Below are 26,133 nucleotides of genomic sequence, written 5' to 3' on the forward strand. Positions count from 1 at the left end.
CTGGTTGGTTTGATGTTGGTTGGTTTCTTGGTTTGTTGGTTGGTTGGTTTGTGTTGGTTGGTTTCTTGGTTTGCTGGTTGGTTTCTTGGTTTGTTCTTTTATGCTTTCTTGGTTGGTTGGATTGTTGCCCTGTTTGTTTTTTTGGGTGGTTTCTTTCTTTGTTGGTTTTTGGTTTGCTGTTGGTTGGTTTGTTGGTTTGTTGTTGGTTGTTTGGTTGGTTGGTTGGTTGGTTTGTTTTTTGGTTTGTTGGATGGTTTGTTGGTTGTTTCTTGGTTTCTTGGCTTGGTTTGTTTGTTTGTTGGTTTGTTGGGTGGTTTGTTGTTTTGTTTGTTTCTTGGTTTCTTGACTTTGTTTGTTTGTTGGTTGGTTTGTTGTTGGTTGGTTTGTTGGATGTCTTTTGTATATTATATTATATTAGATACTTGTTTTCCAACATTGTGTATATCTTTTGTAAATAATTCTATGTTTCTTTTGTATATTATGTTATATTAGATGTATTTTGTTTTCTATCTTTGTGTACATCTTTTGTGAATAATTTTATATGTGTCTTTTGTATATTATGTTATATTAGATGTATTTTGTTTTCCCACATTGTGTATATCTTTTGTAAATAATTTTAGGTGTCTTTTGTATGTAATATTAATAATTGTTATATAAGATGTATTTTTTTTGAAAATTATTTATATCTTGTTTAGTGGTGTAAAAGAATGAGAAATGTAAAGTTTAGTTTATCACACCGACTGGTTTGTTTGTTGACAATTGAAAACAATGGCATTCTAACAATATTAATCAACAGTATTGTACCTGGTTTAACCAAGAAGATTTCAACCATTGGTAGAAGCTTACGTTCCGCTAAATCCTATTATTGGAACACCCCGATTCGGCGCCTCAATATCACAAATCTTTTCAACATCAAAAATTTAACAGTAAATGACTCTGGTGTCTTCACTTTTGTAGCAGACAAAGGCGAACTAAAAGCAAAATTTGATTTTCTATTGTGTATGGTTAGGAAGTATAGCGAAGAACGGCAATACCAGACCACAATTTCAATGGCAACAGCAGACAAACTAGACAACTGTTCCACTTTTATACATAAGCCTTGTTGTTTACCTGTGTTTCCTTTGGGATCAACTGATGATGACGTCTGTGTTTCTGGCAACATTACTTTAGAAAGCACAACTGGGCCTAACGTTTTGTTGATTGTTGCCATTACTGTTTTTATTTTAAGTTTCTTTTTGGTACTTATTCCCGCTGTCGTCATGTGTTGGAGAAAACAGTACAGGGCCAAACGAAATAACACTAATAAGTCTCGTGCAACATTACGTGCGGTAGTGCAAGCTATGAATGTCTGTGTTCCTACCATACCTAATATACATGTAGCAGAAAATTGTGCCAAGGAAGAACTAGATCCAAACACTTTCTCCCTACGAGGCTTCCAATCGCACGAAACTACGTCAGTTGCGATTATAGAAGAGGCACGATCTTGTACTGCTGCTGACACGGCCATTACTACACAAGCCGAAATCCATCAGTACAGTAACGATGATACACCCAGACATTTTAGTGACACTGACATCAACTCGGTATGTGACAGTACCGGTACTACCCATTCTATTCCAAGAAATAGTTTGTATGAACACCAACCTGAAAACATCAACTCTGAATTTTACAGTACCGGTACTACCCATTCTATTCCAACAAATAGCTTGTATGGACAGCAATCTTAAAACATTACCTCGGTACGTGACAGTACCGGTAGTACGGAGGACTTGGGCATCCTGTATCGAAGTTGTCCAGCAACGATAACGGACGAGTGACCAATGGCAGCATTTCTATTCTAGTGCAGATCACCAGAAAATAAGTCTTAAACGTAGATGAGATTGATGTTCTAGTGAAGTCGCTCAAGTCGGTTCAGACAATGTTCACACGGAGTAGAAAGCTGTGATCAGCGATATTACGAGAATACTGTGTATAATATGCCACTTCAGTACAATTAGAAGAAAGGAGTACGTATGTTAAATACCCTTCTTGGTATTCTAAAGCTTCTTGTAAAACATACACATTTAAAACATGCAGCACTGCCTGTATTCTATCTACAGAGCTATTAAACCAGAGTCGGTGTCAAACTTCTGAGTCGTCTTGTGTGATTTAGCTGACATACACTGTGTACATATACTGGTTTAATTATTGCTTGACTTGTGTATTCCTAACTAGGTACATATGGAGAACAATTAAGAACGATCTTGACAAGCTTGTTTTCTTGACCAATTTCATTATGAAACATATACGCTCACAGACAATTTTTATGCATTCCTCATTTGCATTTCATAGTGTTTGACTTTAATCAGTCACGACAATAATCGTATCAAATGGAAAGGTAGAGCGAGAACTTTTTCTTGTAAATCTGGCCAACAGCGTGAAGTACAACTGTACATACGTATCAACAGTTATGGTAACAACGTTATGCACATCGACAATTGTTAATGATAACGCCACTGAACGTTTTAGACATCATCAGCTACTACATCAGCATTGAAAAGTTACGCCCATGAAGTTGAAACCAGCTGCGCCACTGCCCACACCCTAGATTCACATGAGAGGTTTAATTCAAATGTGGTTTAACCAAATGGGGTTAGGCACGATAAAATGCTACATGTAATAGTGTTACCAGTTCACATTAGATAGGTCACCGATCTTTACTAAGTTCAGTTACCAACACCGTTGGTATGTTTCATCAGTGAAGATGAAGAATTCGGGGAGGGAGCCGAAGATGTTATGTGGCAAGATACTGAAGTATTTTCCCAGACAATGATGAATGGATGAAGACCTTTATTGTACACACATACACGCTGGGTTAAGTACAGGTTACAACAAAAGAATAGAATGTATGTAAAGTTACATATATCCATAGTAAAACTGCGGTCCTTGTGGCATCAACATGGCTACATCATGAATATTGCACACTGTGCAGACTCCTTGACATTTCACAACTAGATTTTATTCATTGCCTCCCTCCTCAAGGCTTTCGGAATGACGAACATAGTAACCTTGTAAAATTGTTACACAAGCAACTGGATGGATTTTAAAAACAGTCAGACGTTGAAGGTAGCATTCAGTACTTTTTCTTTAGAGACAAGCGGAATTTGTATAGGAATTTATCTAAAATCTATAAATTGATATAAAGATGTGTGAATACAATTATGGAATATTGGCTATCTACTAATTGACTTCACCACATTTAAAAGTATGTTGATACAGATATAGGAGTGGGCAGAGATGCCATTTTTGTAAAAAAAAAGAAGTGCCTCTAACTGTATCCACAATCTGCAGATGCTAGTATGGTGGCACAAGACCATTAAGGCGGAAATTGGAATGTGTAAATTGTATGACAGACTTATTTGCATATTGGTTTCTTAGTTACAATGTACGTGTGAGAGGTGACGTTTATAGGATTGGACCAATGACGGACGCTTATTTTGTCGCAATGCACCACGTGACATTTGATAAAAACGTTTTCTTACGCGGTTTCCCTCATACTCATACTCAGAGATCTTGCTGGTTCCCCAGAGCCTGCTTTTGGGCCTTCTCACATCACGATCAGGTCAGTTTCCGCATTACAGAATTTTGCACGATAGCGATAAAAGTTTTTTCAAGTTCATGTAGAATATACATAACGCATCTTCGTCCGGGCACGTAGTATGAGAGTTTGTCCCTTGTTATTTTAAAACAAAAGCATGTCTATTTGGTACGACCAGATTTTGGTTGTTCAATCTCTCGATCATAGAATCATGGGCACAGTGACAAGAAATCTGCAGCAGAAGCAAGTGCAGTTTCTAAAAACCACAACTACCGTTTAGTGTCCCTCATGTTGGGTGTCTCCTTGCCATTGCTCTACTTCAAATTATCCACACAAAAAGATGTATTCATCGCCTATTTTCGCCATAACATGTTAGTAATCTTTTGATGGTACCGGTGAGTATCATTTTTGCTAACATTGAGATTTTTTAAAGATTTGACTCACTGCACTCATCTACATAAAAAGACGGCATAGTTCTAGAATTCATGGAGAAGACCAGCTTTCTTTTAAAGAATTCCTTGGGTCAAGATAGGCAATTTAGCGACAGAGGCTTTCAGCCGTCATACCTCATTTATTTAATAAAAAAAAATCAATGCATTTCCATAGGTCTAAACCTCTGCTTCAGAGAACGCATGTTTCAATCTGTGGTTTCTCTTGTAATGGTTTGTTCGCTCTTTTTGTCTGTATCCACAGGAAGTTTTAACTGCGCCCTATTGTACTGTGACGCAAAATGGAATCCCTGTCTATCGTCATCATCTTTACTTCGCTAGCAGTTAGTTTGGGAAAGGTCATTGATTTCACAGGGCAAAACTTAACAAGCGTTCCGATAGAGTCCATCACGCCAGACACCTATATTCTAAAGTTGTCAAATAACAAAATAAATCATCTCGGCTCTTTTAATCAAGCTCCTGAAATACGATACCTTTATGTCGACAACAACAAGATAAACAGCATATTTCCACAGACGTTTCAAGGGCTTCGTGAGCTAGTCTACCTTGATGCTGACAGAAATGACATAGCTTCTCTTCGTCGATTCACTTTTTCCACACTCAAGACTTTGACCAATCTCATCCTCTCACATAACTACATTTCTCACATGTCAGAACATGCTTTTCGCGGTTTGGAAAGTTTGGAGTTTCTAGAACTCTCAGGAAACCGTCTATCTGTATTTCCGATGCGGGCCATCAAATTAATCCCCAGTAAACATCTCTATGTGGTCATGCTTAGATTAAACAACATCAGCCACATACCAAAAGACATAAAAACGTTACGTCCTGGGGAGACTTCTTACGATTTGCGAGGAAACCCTTTAAGTTGTCCAGACAAATTAGACAGCATTAAGTCTGCAGACACATTTGAGGCCTATGAATACACAATCAACACTATAAATAATCGATCTTTCGTTACCAAAGGATATTTTATCAAAGAACGATTTAAATACTTCGGCATGCACCCCTCAGTCTTCAAGTTAACTGAAAATAATAGTATTCTCACAAAATTAAGCAATGGAATTGTACCTGGTTTAACCAAACGAGTTTCAATGTTTGGTAAACGATTACATTCCGCTAACTACTATTGGAACGCCCCTAGTGGACGCCTCAATATCACAAATCTTGTCATCATCAAAAACTTAACAGTAAATGACTCTGGTATCTACACTTTTGTAGCAGACAAAGGCAAATCAAAAGCAAAATATGATTTTTGTATTGTGTATGGTTAAAAAGCATAGCGAGAAACGGCAATATCTGACCACAATTTCAATGGCAACAGCAGACAAAAACAAAGCAGACAACTGTGCCACTTTTATAAATAAGTCCTGTTGTTTACCTGGGTTTCGTTTACAGTCAAGTGATTATAAATTCTGTGTTCCTGGCAACATTACTTTAGAAAGCACAAAGGCACCTGGACCTAACGTTTTGTTAATTGTTGCCATTGCCGTTTCTGCTATAATTGTCTTTTTGATGATTATTCAGGCTGTCGTAATGTGTTGGAGAAAATGGTCGAGTGCTAACCAAAATAACACTAACACGTCTCGTGCAACATTACACGTGGGGGTGCAAGCTATGATTGTCTGTTTTCCTGTCATACTTAATATAGCAGACAATTATGCAAAGGAAGAACTAGATCCGAACACTTTCTCCCTACGTTTTCAGTCGCACGAAACTACGTCAGTTGCGATTATAGAAGAGGCACGATCTTGTACTGCTGCTGACACGGCCATTACTACACAAGCCGAAATTCACCAGTACAGTAACGTTGATACATCTGGGGATTCTGGAGACGCTGAGTCCAATGAAGAAGAAATGCTGTACGGAATAGCAACAGCAAATTCGGTGTATGAAGACACAAACCTAAATCAGAGTAACTCAACATCACATTACCATGCGGTAAATGCAAATTTAGTCGAAATGACAGTTTCGATTCCAAGAAATAGCTTGTATGGACAGCAACCTGAAAACACCAACTCGCTACTTGACAGTACCGGTACTATCCATTCTATTCCAAGAAATAGCTTGTATGGACAGCAACCTGAAAACATCAACTCTGTGTGTGACAGTACCGGTACTACCCATTCTATTCCAAGAAATAGCTTATATGGACAGCAACCTGAAAACACCAACTCGCTAGTTGACAGTACCGGTACTACCCATTCTATTCCAAGAAATAGCTTGTATGGACAGCAACCTGAAAACATCAACTCTGTGTGTGACAGTACCGGTACTACCCATTCTATTCCAAGAAATAGCTTATATGGACAGCAACCTGAAAACATCAACTCGGTATGTGACAGTACCGGTACTACCCATTCTATTCCAAGAAATAGCTTGTATGGACAGCAACCTGAAAACATCAACTATGTATGTGACAGTACCGGTACTACCCATTCTATTCCAAGAAATAGCTTGCATGAACAGCAACCTGAAAACATCAACTCGGAATGTGACAGTACCGGTACTACCCATTCTATCCCAAAAAATAGCTTGTATGAACAGCAACCTGAAAACATCAACCCGGTTCCTGAACACACCAGTACTACGGAGGACTTGGGCATCCTGTATCGAAGTTGTACAGCAACGATAACGGACGAGTGACCAATAACAGCATTTCTATTCTAGTGCAGATCACCAGAAAATACTCGTAAGTCTCAAACGTAGATGAGATTGACGATCTAGTGAAGTCGCTCAAGTCGGTTCAGAAAATGTTCAAAGTAGAAAGCTGTAAACAGCAGTACTTAAATACTATGTATGATATTGCCATTTCAGTACCAATTAGAAGAAAGGAGGTACGTATGTTCAATACCCTTCTTGGTATTCTGAAGCTCATTGATGTAAAATGTGCACCTTTAAAACATGCAGCACTGTATTCTATATGGAGAGTTATTAAACCAAAGTCGGTGTCACACTTCTGAGTTGTCCTGTGTGATTCAGCTGACTTACAATGTATACTATACATGTATTTGCTGGTATGATTTTTGATTTACTAGTGTATTCCTAACTATTAATATATGGAGAAAATATTTCCAGAAACGTTCAAATGCCTTTGAGAGCTATTCCACCTTGATGTTGACAGAAATGACATAGCTTCTCTCCGTTTATTCGCTTTTTCTACACTAACGACGTTGACCAATCTTAATCTCTTACATAACGACATTTCTCACATATCAGAACATGCTTATCATGGTTTGGAAAGTTTGTAGTTTCTAGATCTCTCAGGAAACCGCCTACCTTTATTTCCGATGCGGACCATCAAGTTATTTTCCAGTAAACATCTTTTCCTCGAACACATCGCTGCTAACGTATCCTTGGAAAAAAACTGCGGTCCGTGTCTACATCATGAATACCACATACTGTGCAGATTCCTTGACACTTGACAACTAGATTTTATTCATTGTCTCTCTCCTCAAGGCTTTCAGAATGACGAACACAGTAACCTTGTGAACATACACAATGAAATTGCTCCACAAATAACCGGATGGATTTTGAAAACTGCCAGACGTTTCAGGTAGCATTCACCCAACACCTCACTGCAGAGCGGTAAATATAAATTCAGTCGAAATGACGTCGACCCTTTCTATTCCAAGAAATAGCTTGTATGGACAGCAAACTGAAAACATAACTCGGTATGTGCAAGTACCGGTACTACCCATTCTATTACAAGAAATTGCTTGTATGGACAGCAACCTGAAAACACCAACTCGCTACTTGACAGTACCAATACTAAACTCGCTACTTGACAGTACCAATACTACCAAAGACTTGGGCATCCTATATCAAAGTTGTCCAACAACGGACAATTGACGATCGGCAGTATTTCTATTCTAGTACAGGTCACCAGAAAATAAGTCTGGAACGTAAATGAGATAGATGATCTAGTGAAGTCGGTTCAGAAAATGTTCAGACAAAGCAGAAAGCTGTAAACAGTAGTAATACGTAAATACTATGTATGATATGCCATTTCAGTACCAATTAGAGGAAAGGCGGTACGTATGTTCAATACCTTTCTTGGTATTCTGAAGCTCATTGATGTAAAACGTGCACCTTTAATCCTCAAACACCCGAACTTTTTTTGTGACGTTAATGCCCGAACGGGGTCCAAATAGACCCCATTTGGTTTCTTTCAAATTTATATTCCTTTTTGCATCCTTTCAGTGATCTTTGCACATATATTGGTTAAACATATTAAGACGTTTATTTTGACATGATTAAGTGTTTAAAAATTCCAGCTCATTATTATAATTTATGCAAAAATAGGATGAGGCCTGCAAGCATGAACATGGGGTTGACCTTTGACCTTATACGATTGTCAAATTGCCAAACCTCTGAAAACCTGATGAAATAATTCCTTAGGTTGAGGTTACTTGGCAAACTGCATAATATTAAAGAAATAATGTTTCCTTGAAGACATATTGAGGGCATTCCTCGTGTGTAGGAAAGTGCAAATACATGGCTGGGGTCCTACATCAGACTTCCGTGATATTTTTTTTGAGAACAGGCGAAAATCAATTCTCGCGCGGATGTCATCCATAAAATTAAATCGGTGTGGCCTAATTGTGTAAAGATACATTCGGTCTACCTCAGGACTCGAAATGTAAGAATCACTTTTGTTGCATTTTTATGTCATTGTAAAAGTTTAATGGTGAAATCTTTTGCTTCAATTTGCTGCTTATAATGTTTCATGTCATTTGAATAAAATAATTACTGAAACGAGCATAAAACATCTTTGTGGTCTATTGTATTGGCTCTATAGTATACAATTGTCAGCAACTAACATCTGGAACCACAGAACACAAGGTTATGGGTCTAACTCCTGGCTATGTTCACCCATTTAAAGCCTTTAACATATCATAAGCATTTAACTAGTGCCGTGTATGGCTTAAAGTTACACATCATTCAGTTGATGCAAGATTGAAAAAGCAACAACTAACAAGATTATGATAAACAGTACATTACACCACCTGGTCAAGAAAGATGCTGATGTGCAATGGATATAGCCTCGGTGATGTCCGCTCACATGTACCTGTACAGTTCTATACAATTACAATGTCCATTCCGACACGCCACCGCTATGTAACCATCAGGAGTCAGGGCGACTCCACTGGCACACTCCCCTTTGACTGGTCCCAGTTTCTGTTTGAAAGTCCCGTCAGGCGCGAACACCTGCACACGGCCGTCTCCTGAGTTACCCACGATGATGTTACCTGCCGGGTCGGATGTTACACCAGTTGGAATCCTAAATTCGCCATCATTCTCCCCTTCCTTGCCAAAATCGAACTTCAGGTTTCCACCCAGGTCAAACGCGAATACTTTATGTGCGTCCTTGTCTGTGACAAACATCACATCACGGGACTCGTCTACCGACACGAACACTGGGTTCTGTAGCTGCCCCTTGCCGATCTCCCGGATGAGGGTCCCGTCAGGCTGCAGGAGGAGACACGACTTCAGCTTGTTGTCTGCCACCACCATGCGGTCGTCCTTCAGAACTGTCACGCCGTGTGGACCGCGCATACAGTCAGGCTTAAGCGTGTTTAATAGTTTGCCTTCCTTGGAGTAGCGTCTTAAGCCAAAATTTTCACCCCGCGACGTCACAAGAAACCTTCCCTCTGAGTCCACATCAATACTGTGCGCCTTCTCAACTTCAACTGGGAAGATACGAAAAGTGTGACCTCTGTCTTTATCGAAGATCCGAACTCGCTTGTTCCCTCGCTCCACAACTGCAATGTTACCGTCCTTATCAACAGCGACACCTACCGGCCTGTCCAGTTCTCCCACCCAACTGCCCTCCCCTGTGATAGTCAAAACGGGGTTCCCCTTCACGTCAACATCAAACGGACTTCCTGACACCTGTTGTGAGTTGACCTTGACCTCTAACTTGTGGTTACCCGTAACCTCAGGTGTGTACGAGATTTCCCACAAGCCCCTGCTCTTCATCTGTACTTGTGTCGCCAAGTTTGTTCCAGACGGGTCCTTCATGTCAGTTATGACGGCTTTACTGTTATTAAAACACGGGTGGCCTTCTTTGTTCATCGTCGTCAGCTCAGCGACGCACTGAAACCCCTGGACTGCCGGCTTCTTTACAGCAACTTTGCACTTCGAAACGTCGACGTTTGTCCTTACGCCACCGAAATTGTCAACTTCTGTCGTGTTCTCGACGAACTGAAACTCGCTCCAGTTGGACTCCAGGTCCCCTTCTTTTGTCAGAAGAGTTTCCACCCTTGTTTGGACTTGGTTTCCTACCTCCAGAACGTGCACGTCACTTCCGTGTTCTACAGCTTGTTGACAGAACGTTTGTGCGCTCGTCAGTCCGGCCAACTCAAACTCTATCGCAACCTTCTTTGCCTGTAGAGCCTTGCCGTCGGCTCGGCACTGTTCGTCAATCTGGCTCAAAATGTCCTCTTCACGCTTTTGAAGAAGGTCGGCAAGTTTGTGGAAGTACGCCTTGGCTTGGTCTGTGGCTGCTTCTTTCGAGGGGACTAACTTTGAAATCTTTCTGTCAACTTCCTTGACAGCGTCCTGTATTTCCTTCAGACGTGGGTTTATGTTTTGCAGAAGTCCTTGTAGTGTTTCTTTCCTCTTTTGAGCCTCGGTGGTGATTTCTACGGGATTGTGATCTTTGCCCGGCCGATGATCAACCACGGTACACGCCGTACAAGCAAACGCCTTGCAGCTCTCACAGTAGAAGACCAGTTCATGATTGTTGTGTTTTGGACAGTGTCGCTTGCGATGGAATTTACCCGCGTCTTTTTCTACCATGAAGGTTTCTTCAGAGACCACTTCATGATCTTTCGAATATGGAAACTTACGGTGAAGCAGTGTACATGACTCACACATTAAAATGGCGCAAGCCGCACACCAAGACTTCGACCCCTCCACGTTCCCCTCGCACACCTGGCACGGCACACCTGGCCCCGCCCCTTTCTTGGCCGCCGCGAAGTCCAGCAGGTTGTTGACGTAAAAGTTGGTCCTGAGTCCGTCCACACCTTGGTCTGGTAGCCTGACCGGTTCGCGGCAGGTTGGACACTCCAGCGGCTGTTGTTTTGTGGCCCAAAGCTGTAGACATTCCCTACAAAAGCTGTGCAGACATGGCAGGATTTTGGGGTCCCGGTAGTGCAGCATGCAAATCGCGCACGTCAGAAACTGGTCGTCCAAATCCTCTCGTGCTGGAAACTTACTGGCCATATTGCTTGTATGCGTCGCCAGAAAGGCACTTTACGCCAATACGATGAGTCCTTCCCTCACTCGGGTCGAGTACACAGAGGGCTCTATATTCTGTGCTGGGACCTATAATTTACTTGTTGCTGACGTAGTTTCCATCACATGATACAAAGTCGAGATAACGGCCTTTGCACCTTAGGCCGTGTTTATGTGAAGTCACCCAAGGCGCTTTACATGTGGTTTACCCCGAAGCCGGTTTCAAGTGGCTCCATCTGAACGCTCCAAATCACATTGAAAGCGCTTCGATCCCAAACCACTTCTAGAGGTGGTTTCGAATCGGTTTTTCCGCATCGCGATTTGCGTCTGAACGCAATGGGATTTCAGTGTAACTTCGCCTGGTCATGGATTACGGGGTGATATTTCTTTACTTATATGCAATACCAAATTTTACGTGGCAGCAACTTAAAGAGCAGTAATGGTCAAATAATGTGTCCGTTCTAGGACGAGCTTCACCGCCTCTGGCGGGACCACGTCGGCATTCGGCCGAGATACGCTGGGAGGGGGGCATCAGCAAGCAGGTCGTTGACCTATGACATTAATAACACGCTACCTATTGTGTTTTCATCAAACAACAATAAATGTAGCTCAAGCGAATTGTGTTCGGACACGGTTTCAAAGGAATGTGCACGTGGACCAGATGTGAGGAATGTGAGTTACCCGAATCGCGGTTTGGGTGACTTCACATAAACACGGCCTTACTTTACATGTTGCCAACCTGGCGCACACGTGAACAAGTCGTGTGTTGAAAGGACAGCCCGCGGCATTGAATAGTTACGTTCAACTTACTTCTGTTCAACTTAGTTCTTTTCGCACGGAACGATATCAGGTTATGGATTGTGGAAGCTAGTGAACTTAACACTGAAGTTTGCCAAGTCCCTACTGACATCCAAACTGTACAGACACTTCCTTCCACCCATAAGAGAGAGCATCAGCAGTCGCCACACCCGCTCTTCGAGTAAACTGAACTTACAACGCTGTAGAACTGATCGCTACAGAAATAGCGCTATTCCGCACATGACAAGACTGATAAACAATTCAATTTAATGGTCTTAATAAGAGCCCCGATGACCACTTGTTGAATAATGGAAGGTTTTAATTGTACAGTTAACTATCTTACTTGTCAAAAGGACCCTGATACTGTTTTTATCATCCAATGAAATTTTTCCAAAATTGGATCAGTTTATATTTACTTCTGTCAGTCAAGGTATCCCATCTAAGGCCACACCGATTTAATTTTATGGATGACATCCTCTGAAGACCCCCAAACTAGTGCGCGCGGGCGAATAAAAAAATTCCGGCCAAAAATAAAAATGCTACTAAACCACAGGAATACAAAGCTGGTATTGTGAATTTGCGGCAGTACTTAGCGACGTATACGACATGCTGGCTTTTTGTGGCATTTATGAATCAGCACTGTACGTATGTACTGAGTTCTTGAGTCGCGGAGCTTCGAATTCGATAGCCTGTGTGCTCGGCTCCGTATTGTCGCTAACTACCATGGACTACCCAGGCCTAGAGCCAGGTCAGAGCCTCAGTGGACGTGATCTTTTTTATTTTATTACTCCGTGAAGGAGGTCAGGACCTCCGGACGGAGTGTTGTGATCGGCTGATTTTTCATGTTCGCAGTCAAAACACTGGGTTCTCTTTGTGTAATCGGCACGCAATTTTATACGCCGTCTGCGGGCATGCCCGTGTTGATGCACGAATGTGTATTTTTGCCGTTGCTGCTATAATCTTGACCCCCTACACTAAATATCAATACAGCATAGGGGCATTGTGACTGTATTTCTTTGTTTAAGAATGCAAGATCAAATGTGAAAAATTATCAATCAAGGATACATTGTACAAACCTTAGAAATAACATTTTTTCCCTTTAGGTATCCCTCAAATGGCCTCTTTTTTGGCTCAAATTTTTAAAAGCTCTGCCCCGTAGATTCGTTGCTTCGCTCCCTCGACATGCGGCCAGTGTCACAACGCTAAAATTAAATCCTAGCTAGAACCCTGGTCTATATATATATATAGTAAAAACATTATAATAATACACAGACAGCACTGTAGATTGGAAGCAGTGTTTTATTACAACATTTGCATCAACAAAAGTGCGGTCGGCACAGCAGCTGTCTCAGATCAGATTGCTGTCTTGTTTGAGCAGCCATCTTCCAGCAGCCCTCAACGTCCTGTACAACATCCAGAGATGCCCACTCGTGTTGCAGAAAACACGCCTCCAAGAAATCTGTAAGGAATGGAGGAGAATAAAGACTCAAATCTCATCTTGGTAAGTATAGAAAGAGTAACCTACGGAGCAGGGCTCGAAACACTGTGGGTAAGGTGCACCCAAAATTGCAGCTGTGTGCACATTTTTTTTCTGCACCCAAATATTTTTGTAGGTATTTTTACATATTAAATGTATAATAGTATACAGGATGTTCTTGGCATCTAGGTGCCAGAAAAATAATAAAATCTTTCTTGTAGTACTTGCTCAAGATTTCAAGGTTAGCTCCCATTTCAGATTTGAGCTCAGAAGAGAAGCAGTAAGATCTCCAACTATGTTTTGTTTTATAATATATGATATGGTGCACCCCAAAAAGATTTTGTGCACCAAAGTCTTTAGGTTAGCACCTATTCCCAAAAATGAATTTCGAGCCCTGTATGGGGGAATGTTGCATAGCAAATAGAAATGATGCATGTAGAAATCTACGGATGGATACTACATAGAATGATTATAATTATGAGTGCTTAGAACTGGATACAGTATTACTGTGGTTACATAATTAAGGCCAGACCAATTTAATTTGCTGTTTCTCGTATTTTTTCTGAAAAAATATGAAGCGACAGGGCAAATGAAACAAAACAGGCCAAGGCAACCAATGATAGCCAGAAATGTTACAATATTAGCCATGAAGTGAACATACCAGGTGATTTATAATTTAAACAATAGATTTTGAACTTTCAATTAAACAAAAGTGCATTGTTACAATGAAAAACTTTAAGAATTAGATAGAAAAGGACTTTCTACAACCATTGGGGCCAAAATATGTCTTTCATTGAGCATTTTGCAGTTAATTTAGAACATTTTTTTTTGCCAATCTAAAAAAAAATGGACAGGCAGATCCGAGAAGCAACAAATTAAATTGGTGTGGCCTAAACTTAAAGGATGGAAGACGAAGGCAGTATGTAGAGGAATTCAGTGATCAATTACAACAGTCTTACATTTTCTGTATGTCCTTAAGGTAACCCCCTGGCCTAGACGCAATCTTCTGGCCTCTCTCTCAGACTCCAGCAGGGTGAGGATGTCCCCCTCACGGACGGGACCTTTTACATTCCTGATGATGGACCGGTTACTGTCGTCCATAAACTCCACACGGACCTGGAAATACAACATCAGACATAAGGCCACAGCAAGTAAATTCTATGTATGACATCCTCTGCAGACTCCAAATCTAATGCGTGTGGGTGAAAAAAAGGCGGGCAGAAAAACCACAAGGCTCCTACATTTTTTAATTTTGACTCAATCATTGTACAAATGGTTTTCATTCAGTAGGAACATCACATATACACAGTCACTATCACATATCACTGCATCAAAGTAAGAAACAAAACATTAAATCAGAGCCTTGTCTTGTCTCCTCTCTTCATAATTATCTGACATCCACCTTCCAGCATGGCAACAGATAGACATCTTTGCCCATTTTTGGCATGTTGACCATTGTCAGGAGGCAACAAAATTTCTTGTTTTTTTCCCAAAATCAGGCGTAAATTAATGCACCCGCTGATGTCATCCATAAAAATTACTTGCTGTGGCCTAACTAGTGATGCATACCGGTTCACTGGACTTGGATCCAGACTTGTAAGAATGTTTAGGTTCAAGTCCAAAAAAACCTAAAAGTCAAGAACCGAGTCCGGACTTATTACCATAAAAGACCATTTCGCATACCCCTTTTCTTTCCAAACCACCTAAAACCTCCCGTAGATTGTAAAATCTTTGCTGCAAAATGAAGAAAACATTGCCATCGGGCATCGTCAAGTACCGGCCTCCATGTTATGTGGCCAAAGTTTCACCCAGACAACATTGCAAGGTTGCCAACATGCAATTTTGTATAAGCCATGGGTTTAGGTCTGGACTTACAGGTCCAGAACTGAACCTAAACCTCTGGACTTGAATCTGGACCTGAACCTAAAATTGGGTTTAGGTATGCATCACTAGGCCTAACTCATGCTGTATGTGAATAAAGCAGCTCTTAGAAAGGTGGTCTTGTGGTTAGGGTTGTTGATTTACAATCTTACAATTTGGGTTCAAATTTCTAGCAGGCCTCAAATGTTCTGAGGAAATGATATTACACTAACTAGCAGTGTTCCTGCCAGCTTCTGTCTTTCCGTCATTTGACAATTTTTTTTTTTTTTGCTTACAATTGACAAAAATTGGGAACAGTTTGTCATCTTTGATGGACAAAATCGGCATGTAAGGATTTCAATAAAGTTTTTTTAACTAAGCTTTGTATATTAGCAATATGTGCCTCTTACTCTTAGGCAGGGAATAGTGTTTCAAAGGGTCAATATTTCAAAATACTATTAGTGTCGTCTTGGGTCTTACTCTTAGGGTCCTCTCAGTTGGTCAGACTCAGACTGACAGAGGTACTGTGTAAGAGGAATGCCACAGCTTCAGCAATATCACAACACAATTAGACGTACATGTTAAGTAGGTGTATATAATGTCGAGGTGGAGACTCCAGTACAATCAGTACTGTAATGCTACTGGTGCAGGAAGAGGTCCCGATCATCAGAAACTCTGATCTGATTGGTTTTCAACTTTGATTCACCTCACTTAAATGGAAGTCTATGTTAACAGAGACTCTGATCGGGATCTACTAGACTCTACTGATACTAGTGATAGTATCACCAATTCTACCAGATCGGTGTCTCTATATACAAAGCACATGAGAGAACATTAACCAAAGGCCCAACTAATTAACAGTGTTCGAAATAATGGGTGCATGCACGCCGTAGTGCACCCAATTTTTATCTGTGGGTGCTCCCAAATATTTCTGGTTTACGCATGTAAACTGTTTAATGTATAGTAGAATACAGCATATCCTGATCATCTTTTCTTAATAAACAAATAAATAAAAAAAAACATTCTACTTATTTTAGTTTATATGGTGCACCCAAAATATTTTTTGTGCACACAATTTTTAAGGTTGGCTACACCAGTGCACCTATTGCTAAAAGTGAATTTACTTCCAGTCCTGCTAAATCTTTACATACCTGTGTACACTGGCCCTGAGATCCAGTTCTTCCTAGAACCTTGGTCACCTGTTCAAGACAAAACAACATGGTCAACATCAAATAAGAATTTTCTTCATTATCTTTCCAAGGTTTTGAGAGTCCACGTCATAATTTTTCGACGTGACCCAAAACCACCGAAACTTGCAAGTCGATTCCTGTTCCTACCCCCCTCCCCCATATAAATTATTTTCTGTAGAAAATAAAGTTAAAAGTTACGAAATAATTTGAATGAATGAGATATTTGAGGGACAACTAGAGCGGAAATAGGACGAAGGATTGTATTGTGAAAGGCAGCTAAAAGATGTTGGTTGAGACACTTCACAGTTACAAATTTGTAGTTGGATCCATGTTGTCACACATGCACATGTCTGGACAGCATGGACATTTCTCATCTTTTAATTCGACTTTCCTCGTCTTCCGCGCCTTACAAATCAGACTGTAGATAAATGGACATGTATGGATTTTAATACCACACAAAATGAGCGCTACTTGACTACAGGAGGCCTACCCGAGCGAGTTTTTGAGGCGCTGCTCCCCTGTCCATTTTGACTGAGCAATGGCGGGTGCGAAAGAGAAAGATTGTCGGGGATTCCACGCTAAATTTCAGGGGTACAGAAGAGTCCAATATACTAACTAGGGGAGTGCGATATTGTTGGAAAATTATAAATGTTTGTAAAATTGCTGAACACCCAACACTAAGTATTGTAATCACCTAATAATAAATTTATACATGATATTAAATTTAATAATTTTTTCTAAATTCTTTATATCTTTATAGAACGTTTTCTCTATCATAGGGACATCTACCCCTATAATCTATATTGGTTGTGGCTATTGACCTCACAGGTGAAAAAGAGGGGGTAAACCATTTGTCATAAGGCGTAAACTTGTCTATCCTTGTAAAGGTTGAATGAAAAGCAAAAATTGACACTAAACATCATATTTATTATAAAGAAAGATAATTTCAATGTACATGCTCTGCCAGAAGGTATAAAAATGCAACAATAAACATATCATTGTCTTTGTTATGATGCATTAGCGGTTTGTCCCTAACATTGTACCGTCCAAGATGGCGACTGCCAGCCCGTTCATCAATTCGCTGAGAAATTTGCTCGCTGGGGTAAATATGGCGTGATTCTTGGGCCTGTATCCTTGATAGATAGATAGCTATAGAATTGGATAGTTCAATGATGACACGGGTTTGAGTTTCGGCCATGGTTCATTGTTGTCAATACAATATTTGGGAAGCAAGTGGGAGGGGCCTAGGGGGGGGGGGTATACTTGTGAAGGACGAATTTTTTTATCACAATATTTTTATGGTTCACAACCTAGAAAATCATCTGTTAAAGACATAGCAAGGTTGGCAATGGATACCACACTGTAACTTCTTTTAAAAAAACCCGATAAGATTTCGAACTCTGCTGTAGGCCACACCAATTTAATTTGTTGGTTCTCAGATTTTTTTAGAAAAAATATAAAGCGACAGGGCGAAAAAAAAAGAACAAAATTTAAAACAGGTCCAGGCATCCAATGATAGCTCCAAATGCTACAATATGTGCATGAAGTTAACACAAAAGGCTGGATTAATATTTAAACAATGAATTTTGAGCTTTTAATCAAATCACATTGATACTAGTAGATGGAAAAATACGAGCATAGTTAAGTTGATTCAGAAAGATTTCAAAAGATTTTGCAAATCAGAAAAAAATGAAGAGGCAAATCCGAGAACCTACAGATTAAATTGGTGTGGCCTTAGATGCGTCATGCGTCTGATTTGAACATACATGTAAATTCTAAATACTAGTATTTAAAACTTACCAAATTGAATGCATAATTTGTTTATTTTACTGTTTCAGGGGTCCCGAAAGATGCAGTTGCGATATGCTGAGGACGTGGCCACCAGGTGAAACAAGCAGTTCAAAACTTACTGCTTTTCTTTTTTTTTTTCTTGTAAAAATAGTTATACACATGATGTACTGTCAATTCGCACATAACAACAAAACAAATTCATAAACAACACAGTTTCACTTACTTGGCAGAACCTATCCAAACTACTGTAAATCACACTATATGTTTGTGGTAAGAAAATGGACATGTTCGCAGAGCAGCAGTAAGTTCACGGTGGCAGCAGGTGCAGCAAAAAAAAGTCCATAGTATGCCAAAAACTGGGGGTTTTGGGGGGTCTTCAGGTCATTTGGCTATGATTATAAGAGGGTCTGCATGGGGGGGGGGTGTCCTGGCAACAGTTAACGGTAAATTCAGCAGGCCCGACAACGCTTAACGGTAAATTCAGGACGGTTGGTAACGCTTAACGGTAAATTGACTGGCATTTTTTGTACGATTTTGATTCGGTATCTGATTTGGTGAGAAAGAGTGATCGCTGACGAAATATATGTAACGAAGTGTGCATTAAAGGTACATGTACTTCACACTAGTGTTCCCTATGCTCCCCACCTGCCTTGGTCCCAGAGTGTGTCTACAAATGCTTGAAGAGGGGGACCGAGCGCAGAAGGCGCGAGTCAAGCACCAAAGGCGCGAGCCTCATAAAGCCACCTCGTTCGCTACGCTCACTCGGTGGCTTTATTCGGTGGTTATACTTATGGCAACTGACAAGGCTTTATCACACCATATTCACCTCGGGGCGGGTCATTAACCCATAATTAATATAGCCCATAACGCTTAACGGAAAAGGGCATGCAGGCCCTCTTATAACTTTAACTCTGATCTTTTTCAGATCGCCCCCTCCAGTCAAGCTCCCAGAAGGCATTAGCCACAAACTGTCAGATAACTACTACCTGAGCAGGGACGGGCGGCGGCTGGTGGCTCCACCTGAGGTGGTGTACGGGCAGAGGAAACTCATCGCTCATGGAGAAAGGTATTTATTATGGGTTCACCACACCACGAAGTGGTGGTGAACCCATATTACTTTTTCTGATGTTTCTTCTCCTCCTTCTCCTTCTCCTCCTTCTTCTCCTGCCATTTTTGAAATGGATTCAGCTTCTTCATTTTAGGGCCTAAGGTCCTGAAATTTGGTATGGAGGTACAGTGGGCAAATACCCCTAGGCGTTTTTTAAATTTTTGTGATACAGGCTTTTAGAATGGTTTTATTTGAGTTTTTTGGCTGTGTTATAGCAAATGTATTACTGTGTTAGCGTGCCGTGTTTACCACGTCTGGGCATGAGTCATCACAATGGAATGCAGGGCATCAACCAATAGGCATGCAGCTTTCCTCTATACTTCTTGCTGATTGGCTGTTGGGATTTAACTTGATTAACACCTGCACAGAGCATTTCCACCTGCACAGAGCATTTCTTGCTGATTGGCTGTTGGGATTTAACTTGATTAAGACCTGCACAGAGCATTTCCATACTGACAGTATGTCTTTATTCAAGTGTTTTGGTAGGTATTTCAAGCTTTTCTGCTCCAGCATTGAAATGCGGGGCATGAACGTTTTTTTTTTTTTTTTGAAAATCAACAGTTTGCATTATGCAATTAAAAATCCTAACCAATAAAGTAGGGAATAGCTATCCAACTGTTGTTTTAGTTGTATGTTACTTCATCAGAGTTCGAAATACAAAGGTGCAATGTGCAAATTGCACTTGATTTTCAAGATTTGCACGTAAAAATATTTTGAATGTGCAATTTTGCACCTGGAAAATACCGATATATCAAGTCTACACTGCGTATCTTCGAAGTTTCTTGCAGTGTCGGCATCGCGCTTGGCGCACGGCAGCCATATTGTTTTCCTTACTGCACATCCTGGGAACAAGCTGTTCTCGTCCCCAGGCGAAGACGCGAAGGCATTACGTAATGATTTACCTAATATGGCAAGACGCGAAGGCCTACGTCGCTGATTTACCAAATATGGTGAGACCCGCGAAACTTGTTGCCCGATGTGGGACGAAGTCCTTCGGCGGAGTAATTTCGGCTTTTTCGTCCAATCTTCGGTGAAATTCGGTGAAAAATAGAGTTTTTGGATTTCCCGGCATTCAGTGCTACCCAGGAAAGTCGAGAAAGCATGAAGAAGGGGTCCATTTTGCAGTTCTTTTCAAGGGCCCAGCCGGCATCAGAGGCCGCGGCCGATGTTGACGACGCGCCCCCCGAGGAGGGGAGGGAAGCGCCAAGAATGTTTTGTTTGGTCCCTTCTTTGATGTATACTAAAACCTCTATAGGCAGTGGCAGGCTAAGAAGGTTAATACAGTAAATACACAGTAAAACAGTTGCAAACTAAAGATGCAAGGCTAAATATAATTTTGCACATAAATTTTTCAAATTGCACCTAAAAATTTTGCCAATGTGCAATTTTGCACGTACCTGAAAAAAAGTATTTCGAACCCTGCTTCATATTATAGTTATATCAATGTAAATCATTGTTTTCCCTTGTGTTTCTCATTCTTTCCCTGCCATGTCGTAAAATGTGGTGAACCCATCGCTGTATTTGCTCCAAAGCAAATATTGGCCTTTCTAGTTTTATTTTATTTTCTGTCATCTTTTTACAGGGTGGCCCATTAAGTGATTACACTTCTTTTCAATGGGGCCCTGTTTTACACAACAGTCACATACAAACAGTAAAATAGGGATACAATAAATAATGATAATGGCAATAATAATAACGGAAAAACAGTAAGTAACCAATAACATTAAGAAATAATAACAAAAAGTAGAAATTGTCCAGTCCAGTCATTGTCCAGTTCAAATTGTTTGTAAGGTGGGGTCAGAGGTCAGGCCAATTTTTACATCTCATTTTAAAAGTGGACATGGACGGGCAGGCCTTTAGATCATGTGGCAACCTGTTCCAGAGGATAGGGCCTCTATAGGAGAACTGTGAATATGTTTCCTTCTGTAACAAATGTAAGGCCGCAAGTAAATTTTATAGATGACATCCTCCGCAGACTCCAAATCTAATGCAAGCGGGCGAAAAAAAACAACAAGACAGGCCGAAAAAAACAAGGTTCCTACATTTTAAAATTTTGACTCAATCATTGTACAAATGGTTTTGATTCTGTGGGAACATCACATATAGACAGCCAGCATCACACATCACTGCATCAAAGTAAGAAACAAAACATAAAATCAGAGCCTTTTCTTGTCTCCTGTCTTCATAGGTATCTGCCGTGCACTTTCAGGCATGGCAACAGACATCTTTGCCCATGTTGACCACTGTCAGAAGGCAACAATTTCTTCTTTTTTTTTCAAAATCAGGCGAAAATTAATGCACGCATTGATGTCATCCATAAAAATTACTTGCTGTGGCCGAAGAGAGACACCTTGCAACAGTTTTGAAAAGTGCATATAAACATCCAGATCCTGAAGGTCACTCTTCACTGCAAAGCTAAACTAATTTATACCTAAAAGTCTACTGATCATCTCAGAGGGAGAAAAGTACTGCACAAACTTTTTCCTTGTGTAAGAGAGACACCTTGCAATATTTGTGAGAAGTGCACTCTTCACTACAAACTATAGCCATGTTTGGGACTTAAACACAAGTTGGAAAGTCGTAGTTAGAGTGTTACATTTTTGTACTGTTTATCATATTCATCCTTCAAGTTCTATCAGTTTGTTTGTAATGATGTTTGGTTAGGGTACCAAGGTACAATGTACAATGGTAGTGCTGGACTTGGATCCGGACTTGTAAGAACCTTTAGGTTCAAGTAAAAAAAACCTAAAAGTCAAGAACCGAGTCCGGACTTGTTCCCATAAAAGATCATTTCACATACCCCTTTTCTTTCCAAACCACCTAAAACCTTCCGTAGATTGCAAAATCTTTGCTGCAAAATGAAGAAAACATTGCCATCAGGCATCATCAAGCGTCAGCCTCCATGTTATGTGGTCAAAGTTTCACCCAGACAACATTGCAAGGTTGCCAACATGCAATTTTGTATATGCCATGGGTTTAGGTCCGGAAAGTCCTGATCTGTACCTAAACCTATGAATGAATGACTTTATTTCAGGAAAAAACCCATAGTACAGACAAGGACCACATAGACACTAAACACACAACAATCTATATACATGTTTAAAATATTTGTTCCTGAATTGGCAGTCTGACCTCAATATACAGCGTATAATGCTATTGTTGGTGGTGTAGATTCTATTAATGAAAGCATAACACAATTTCCTGCGCCTAGCATCGAATGTATCGGTCGAGAGGTGTACAAACATTGAACTAGCGCTACAACCTCTCGGCAACTTAAGGAGAATACGAAAGCAATTATTGTATGCAACACGACACTTAGCTAGTACACTCGCATGAACAGAGTTCCATAACTGGACTCCAAACAACTGAGAACAGTAGGACATAAACAAAGTCTTTTTCACAACGGGCGAACAATGATAGAATTTACGATTTATACAATTGGTATGGCGATATAGGCGTCTAATTTCAACTCGAACACAGTCATTGTCACTTAACTTCGCATTTAAATGAATACCAAGATATACAAAAGAATCCACATATTTCAACTCAATATTATAAATTTTCACGGCGGGCAGAGGCTGCTGGAGTGGAAGGCCAGCGCTCGGAAAGTACATACAACAAGTTTTATTTGTATTAAACAAAATATCATTTACCTTACCAAAATGTTCACATATCCAAACCAGTTTCTGAAGGGATTTAACACTGGGGCAAATCAAACACAGCTCATCGGCGTACAGCAGATGGTTTACAATAAAACTGCCAACGCGACAGCCAACTCTGGCATTTTTCAGTTTTAGACTAAGATCATCAATATAGATGTTAAATAGACAAAAGGCTGCCTTGTCGTACCCCATTGGAGACAGTGAACCGGGTTGACAAAGTAGAACCCCATCTTACACACATGGTCTGGTTCTCATACCAATAGACCAGAAATGTACATGTACCTAAAATTTGTTAACGTACACAGCTGTAGTGCCCACTATCAATGTTCAGGGTCTGAAATACTGGCTGCATGTGCACCTTAGTGCACCCAAAGTAGGAGCTGTGCACCTAATTTTTTTCTGTGGGTGCACTGGTGCACCCAAATATTTTTCTAGGAATTTTTAACATTAGAAATGTATGATAGTATACCGGATATTCTCTAAGTATCAGAAAAATAATAAAATCTTTGTTGTAGTACTTGTTTTTAAGATTTTGAAGTTACAGTAGCTCTAATTTCAGATTCAAGCTCAGAAGAGTAGCAGTAAGATCTGCAATTAGGTTTTGTTTCATATGGTGCACCCCCCAAAAATTTTTGTGTACCTAATTTTTTAGGTTGGGTGCACCAGTGCACCTATTCCCAAAAATGAATTTCGAGCCCTGATATTTGATCTCTTCTGTATAATACAGTAAGCTTGTTGGGCACTCTCTTTGTAACTCCCTTATCAAATGGCAATTTTGAGCAGTTGAACCTATTACCAAAGAAGGCAGCTGGTTAGCAAAAAAACAACTCATTCTTCAGTTTGTTTTTTACACTGTCTTCTGTCCAAACCCACACCAAACATACTCAGTACATGACATCAAACGAACTGGAGAATAAATCCACTAATTGAACTTTATTTTCAGTATCATTTTTCACTGACTTCCAGTCATAACAAATACAGTTCCATTTGTGTAGACCCTCCCTTGTTTTTGTGTAGATAAAAACTAATTGAGCAAAACGCAAGCAATGGTTTTAGTGGCTATTTTTAAAGCAAAGCTCTTACCTTGCATGACTCTTGGTCAGTTGATGATTGGTATATTCCATTTTTTTATATTTTGTAGTGGGAATTTCACAAGCACATCCGTATGTTTGTAAAAGTCTGGTGCACAGTAAGTGTAGCTCTGATGACAGATACAGAATATTTGGCATGGTGGTTTTGTGTTAGAACAATTCAAACATGTTTTGCCCTAACCGCGTGCACCGCTTTCAAAAATTCAAATACAAAATTCGGATGTTGGAATTGATGTTGTTGCATTTTTTTGGGTTTAGGTACACCAAATTTTCGCTCATTTCGCATTGAAAGGCGTGTTTTCTTGGGTGGGTATGACATAAATGAAATACAACACAGTGTATTCCGCATCACCCTCGGTCCCAGCCCTCCCGCAGATCGGATCTCCCTCCGGCTTTTGGCCGCTGGGCAATCCAACGCGTGGTCGGGCCGATACCTCGGGTGATACGGAATACCCCGTGTTGTATTCTATATATACAGTATGTATCAATTCATGCTACAAGTACAAGTCCTCTCTAAACACTTGTTCTACTGTCTCCTTCTGTTCCCATCACAGTGCAGAACAAGCTGCTCCACCGAAAGCAAAGAGACCTCCCATTCCTGGGGACGGACTGTCCTATGTGTGGAAGGAGATGCCACCGCTGCAGTAAACACAAACAAACAAACAAACACAACTAGACGGACATTCGTGGTTTTGAAACAACTGTGTTCAACAAAGTGTCAGAACAATTCCGCCCAGTGATACCTGAATTTGGACGAATTGTCTTTTAAGTTCAAACATGGTACATGGTACAATGTATTTCAGATTGCTTGTTTTCACCACAAAAACACTACCTTAAACATCAAATTTGTATTGTATAGCAGTGAGATGGTTAAATTCAACAGAATTATGTTTGGGTTCCAAGTGTAAAGAGTTACATTTGTATATGTTACAGTGGCTAGAAAATAAAAGAAATGACCTATATATCATAAACCTCTTTAGCCGTCTGATGATTGAGTTACCTTTCTTGCTTGTTTGGGGCTCAGTGATTGGTTGAACAGTTAGTTTGTTGATCGGTTGATGTGTTATTTGATTGATGATTGGTTGGTTGGTTGAAGTTGGTTACTTGCTTGGTTGATTGCATTATATGTTTTGTCCAATCAGGAACAAGGTTAAAATAACAGGTCCAAGATTGTTATTAAGAAACAGAGCGTAAAGATGCACCTGTAAATTTAAACATGTCCAAAGTTCAAACTGTTAATTGAAGAATACAAAGGAGTGCCAAATACATCATCGCTAGTAGTACAGACATTGGCATGCATGGGTCCAAAGTTGAACCTGCCTGGTACTCATCTGGGAGCGCCACCTAGCTGAAGCTATCATAACTGTAACTGGTAACCTGAGGTGCCATTGTCTCCTCGATCACTCTCCACAGCCTCCCGGTAAGTAATTAAAGGTGACCAGCTGCCTGGTAGCGGCGAGGCCGCGCACAGGTCACGGCAGACCCCCGGCCCGGGTATCAGTGTCCGTGTTATTGATGTCGGCACCGCGGCACAAAGCTGACCCCAGATTCGTCACGCATTCCTGTCGGCATGACAACTCCAACACTCAAGGTGACGCGCTCTGCCCACACCGCCTGGTCTGTGGAGTACTTTTCCGTTCCTCTCTTCACTTGGCTCGCTTTTCAAGAGATCACACGGAGGGGTTTTACGTTCGCTACTTTGTACATACTGGAAGAAAAGCTTGACATAGGGATGTGTGTTGATGTTGGCACGTATATATATTTAAGGCTAGTGTTACATACTAGTGTAAGTATGGACGTAAAATATATGGTGCACGTTAATCGGTTGGCCAGTTTGCCGCGCGTTTTCCCGTGTGAAGAAAATGAGGGACGGTATGTGCGAGGAAACGCG

The 26,133-nt window shown here is 40.5% G+C and overlaps 4 protein-coding genes across 4 annotated transcripts; 2 read left to right on the forward strand and 2 right to left on the reverse strand.

The window, feature by feature from the left end:
• Positions 1-4,307: 4,307 nt before the first annotated feature.
• Positions 4,308-5,588, forward strand: LOC109465452 (amphoterin-induced protein 3-like). Its single transcript, XM_019762736.1, has 2 exons — positions 4,308-4,890; positions 5,551-5,588. The coding sequence occupies exons 1-2, from the start codon at positions 4,308-4,310 to the stop codon at positions 5,586-5,588; spliced, it is 621 nt and encodes a 206-aa protein (XP_019618295.1).
• A 3,496-nt stretch (positions 5,589-9,084) lies between these two features.
• LOC109465459 (tripartite motif-containing protein 2-like) lies at positions 9,085-11,253 on the reverse strand. Its single transcript, XM_019762743.1, has 2 exons — positions 10,977-11,253; positions 9,085-10,856 (listed from the first exon to the last, which is right to left on the reverse strand). Exons 1-2 carry the CDS (start codon positions 11,251-11,253, stop codon positions 9,085-9,087), a joined length of 2,049 nt encoding a protein of 682 aa, XP_019618302.1.
• Positions 11,254-13,344: 2,091 nt separating this feature from the next.
• LOC109465456 lies at positions 13,345-17,173 on the reverse strand. Its single transcript, XM_019762739.1, has 4 exons — positions 17,081-17,173; positions 16,552-16,599; positions 14,500-14,656; positions 13,345-13,522 (listed from the first exon to the last, which is right to left on the reverse strand). Exons 1-4 carry the CDS (start codon positions 17,114-17,116, stop codon positions 13,380-13,382), a joined length of 384 nt encoding a protein of 127 aa, XP_019618298.1. The 5' UTR covers positions 17,117-17,173; the 3' UTR covers positions 13,345-13,379.
• A 416-nt stretch (positions 17,174-17,589) lies between these two features.
• Positions 17,590-24,911, forward strand: LOC109465468 (NADH dehydrogenase [ubiquinone] 1 alpha subcomplex subunit 7-like). The gene is made up of 4 exons (XM_019762762.1): positions 17,590-17,692; positions 18,429-18,475; positions 19,307-19,447; positions 24,797-24,911. Exons 1-4 carry the CDS (start codon positions 17,642-17,644, stop codon positions 24,888-24,890), a joined length of 333 nt encoding a protein of 110 aa, XP_019618321.1. The 5' UTR covers positions 17,590-17,641; the 3' UTR covers positions 24,891-24,911.
• Positions 24,912-26,133: the final 1,222 nt, after the last annotated feature.

The sequence above is a fragment of the Branchiostoma belcheri genome, unplaced genomic scaffold (assembly GCF_001625305.1).
Source record: "Branchiostoma belcheri isolate BF01 breed outbred unplaced genomic scaffold, Haploidv18h27 scaffold150, whole genome shotgun sequence".
Classification (NCBI taxonomy): domain Eukaryota; kingdom Metazoa; phylum Chordata; class Leptocardii; order Amphioxiformes; family Branchiostomatidae; genus Branchiostoma; species Branchiostoma belcheri.

Coding starts and splice junctions, on each gene's coding strand:
- LOC109465452 (XM_019762736.1), top strand. CDS start 4,308: ATGGAATCCCTGTCTATCGTCATCATCTTTACTTCGCTAGCAGTTAGT. Junction 4,891..5,550: donor TTTGCGAGGAAACCCTTTAA/GTTGTCCAGACA, acceptor ATGATTATTCAG/GCTGTCGTAATGTGTTGGAG.
- LOC109465459 (XM_019762743.1), bottom strand. CDS start 11,253: ATGGCCAGTAAGTTTCCAGCACGAGAGGATTTGGACGACCAGTTTCTG. Junction 10,857..10,976: donor CAAGAAAGGGGCGGGGCCAG/GTGTGCCGTGCC, acceptor CATATTCGAAAG/ATCATGAAGTGGTCTCTGAA.
- LOC109465456 (XM_019762739.1), bottom strand. CDS start 17,116: ATGGACAGGGGAGCAGCGCCTCAAAAACTCGCTCGG. Junction 16,600..17,080: donor CGCCTCAAAAACTCGCTCGG/GTAGGCCTCCTG, acceptor TGTCTTGAACAG/GTGACCAAGGTTCTAGGAAG. Junction 14,657..16,551: donor CTCAGGGCCAGTGTACACAG/GTATGTAAAGAT, acceptor TTGTATTTCCAG/GTCCGTGTGGAGTTTATGGA.
- LOC109465468 (XM_019762762.1), top strand. CDS start 17,642: ATGGCGACTGCCAGCCCGTTCATCAATTCGCTGAGAAATTTGCTCGCT. Junction 17,693..18,428: donor TGAGAAATTTGCTCGCTGGG/GTAAATATGGCG, acceptor TTACTGTTTCAG/GGGTCCCGAAAGATGCAGTT. Junction 19,448..24,796: donor CTCATCGCTCATGGAGAAAG/GTATTTATTATG, acceptor TTCCCATCACAG/TGCAGAACAAGCTGCTCCAC.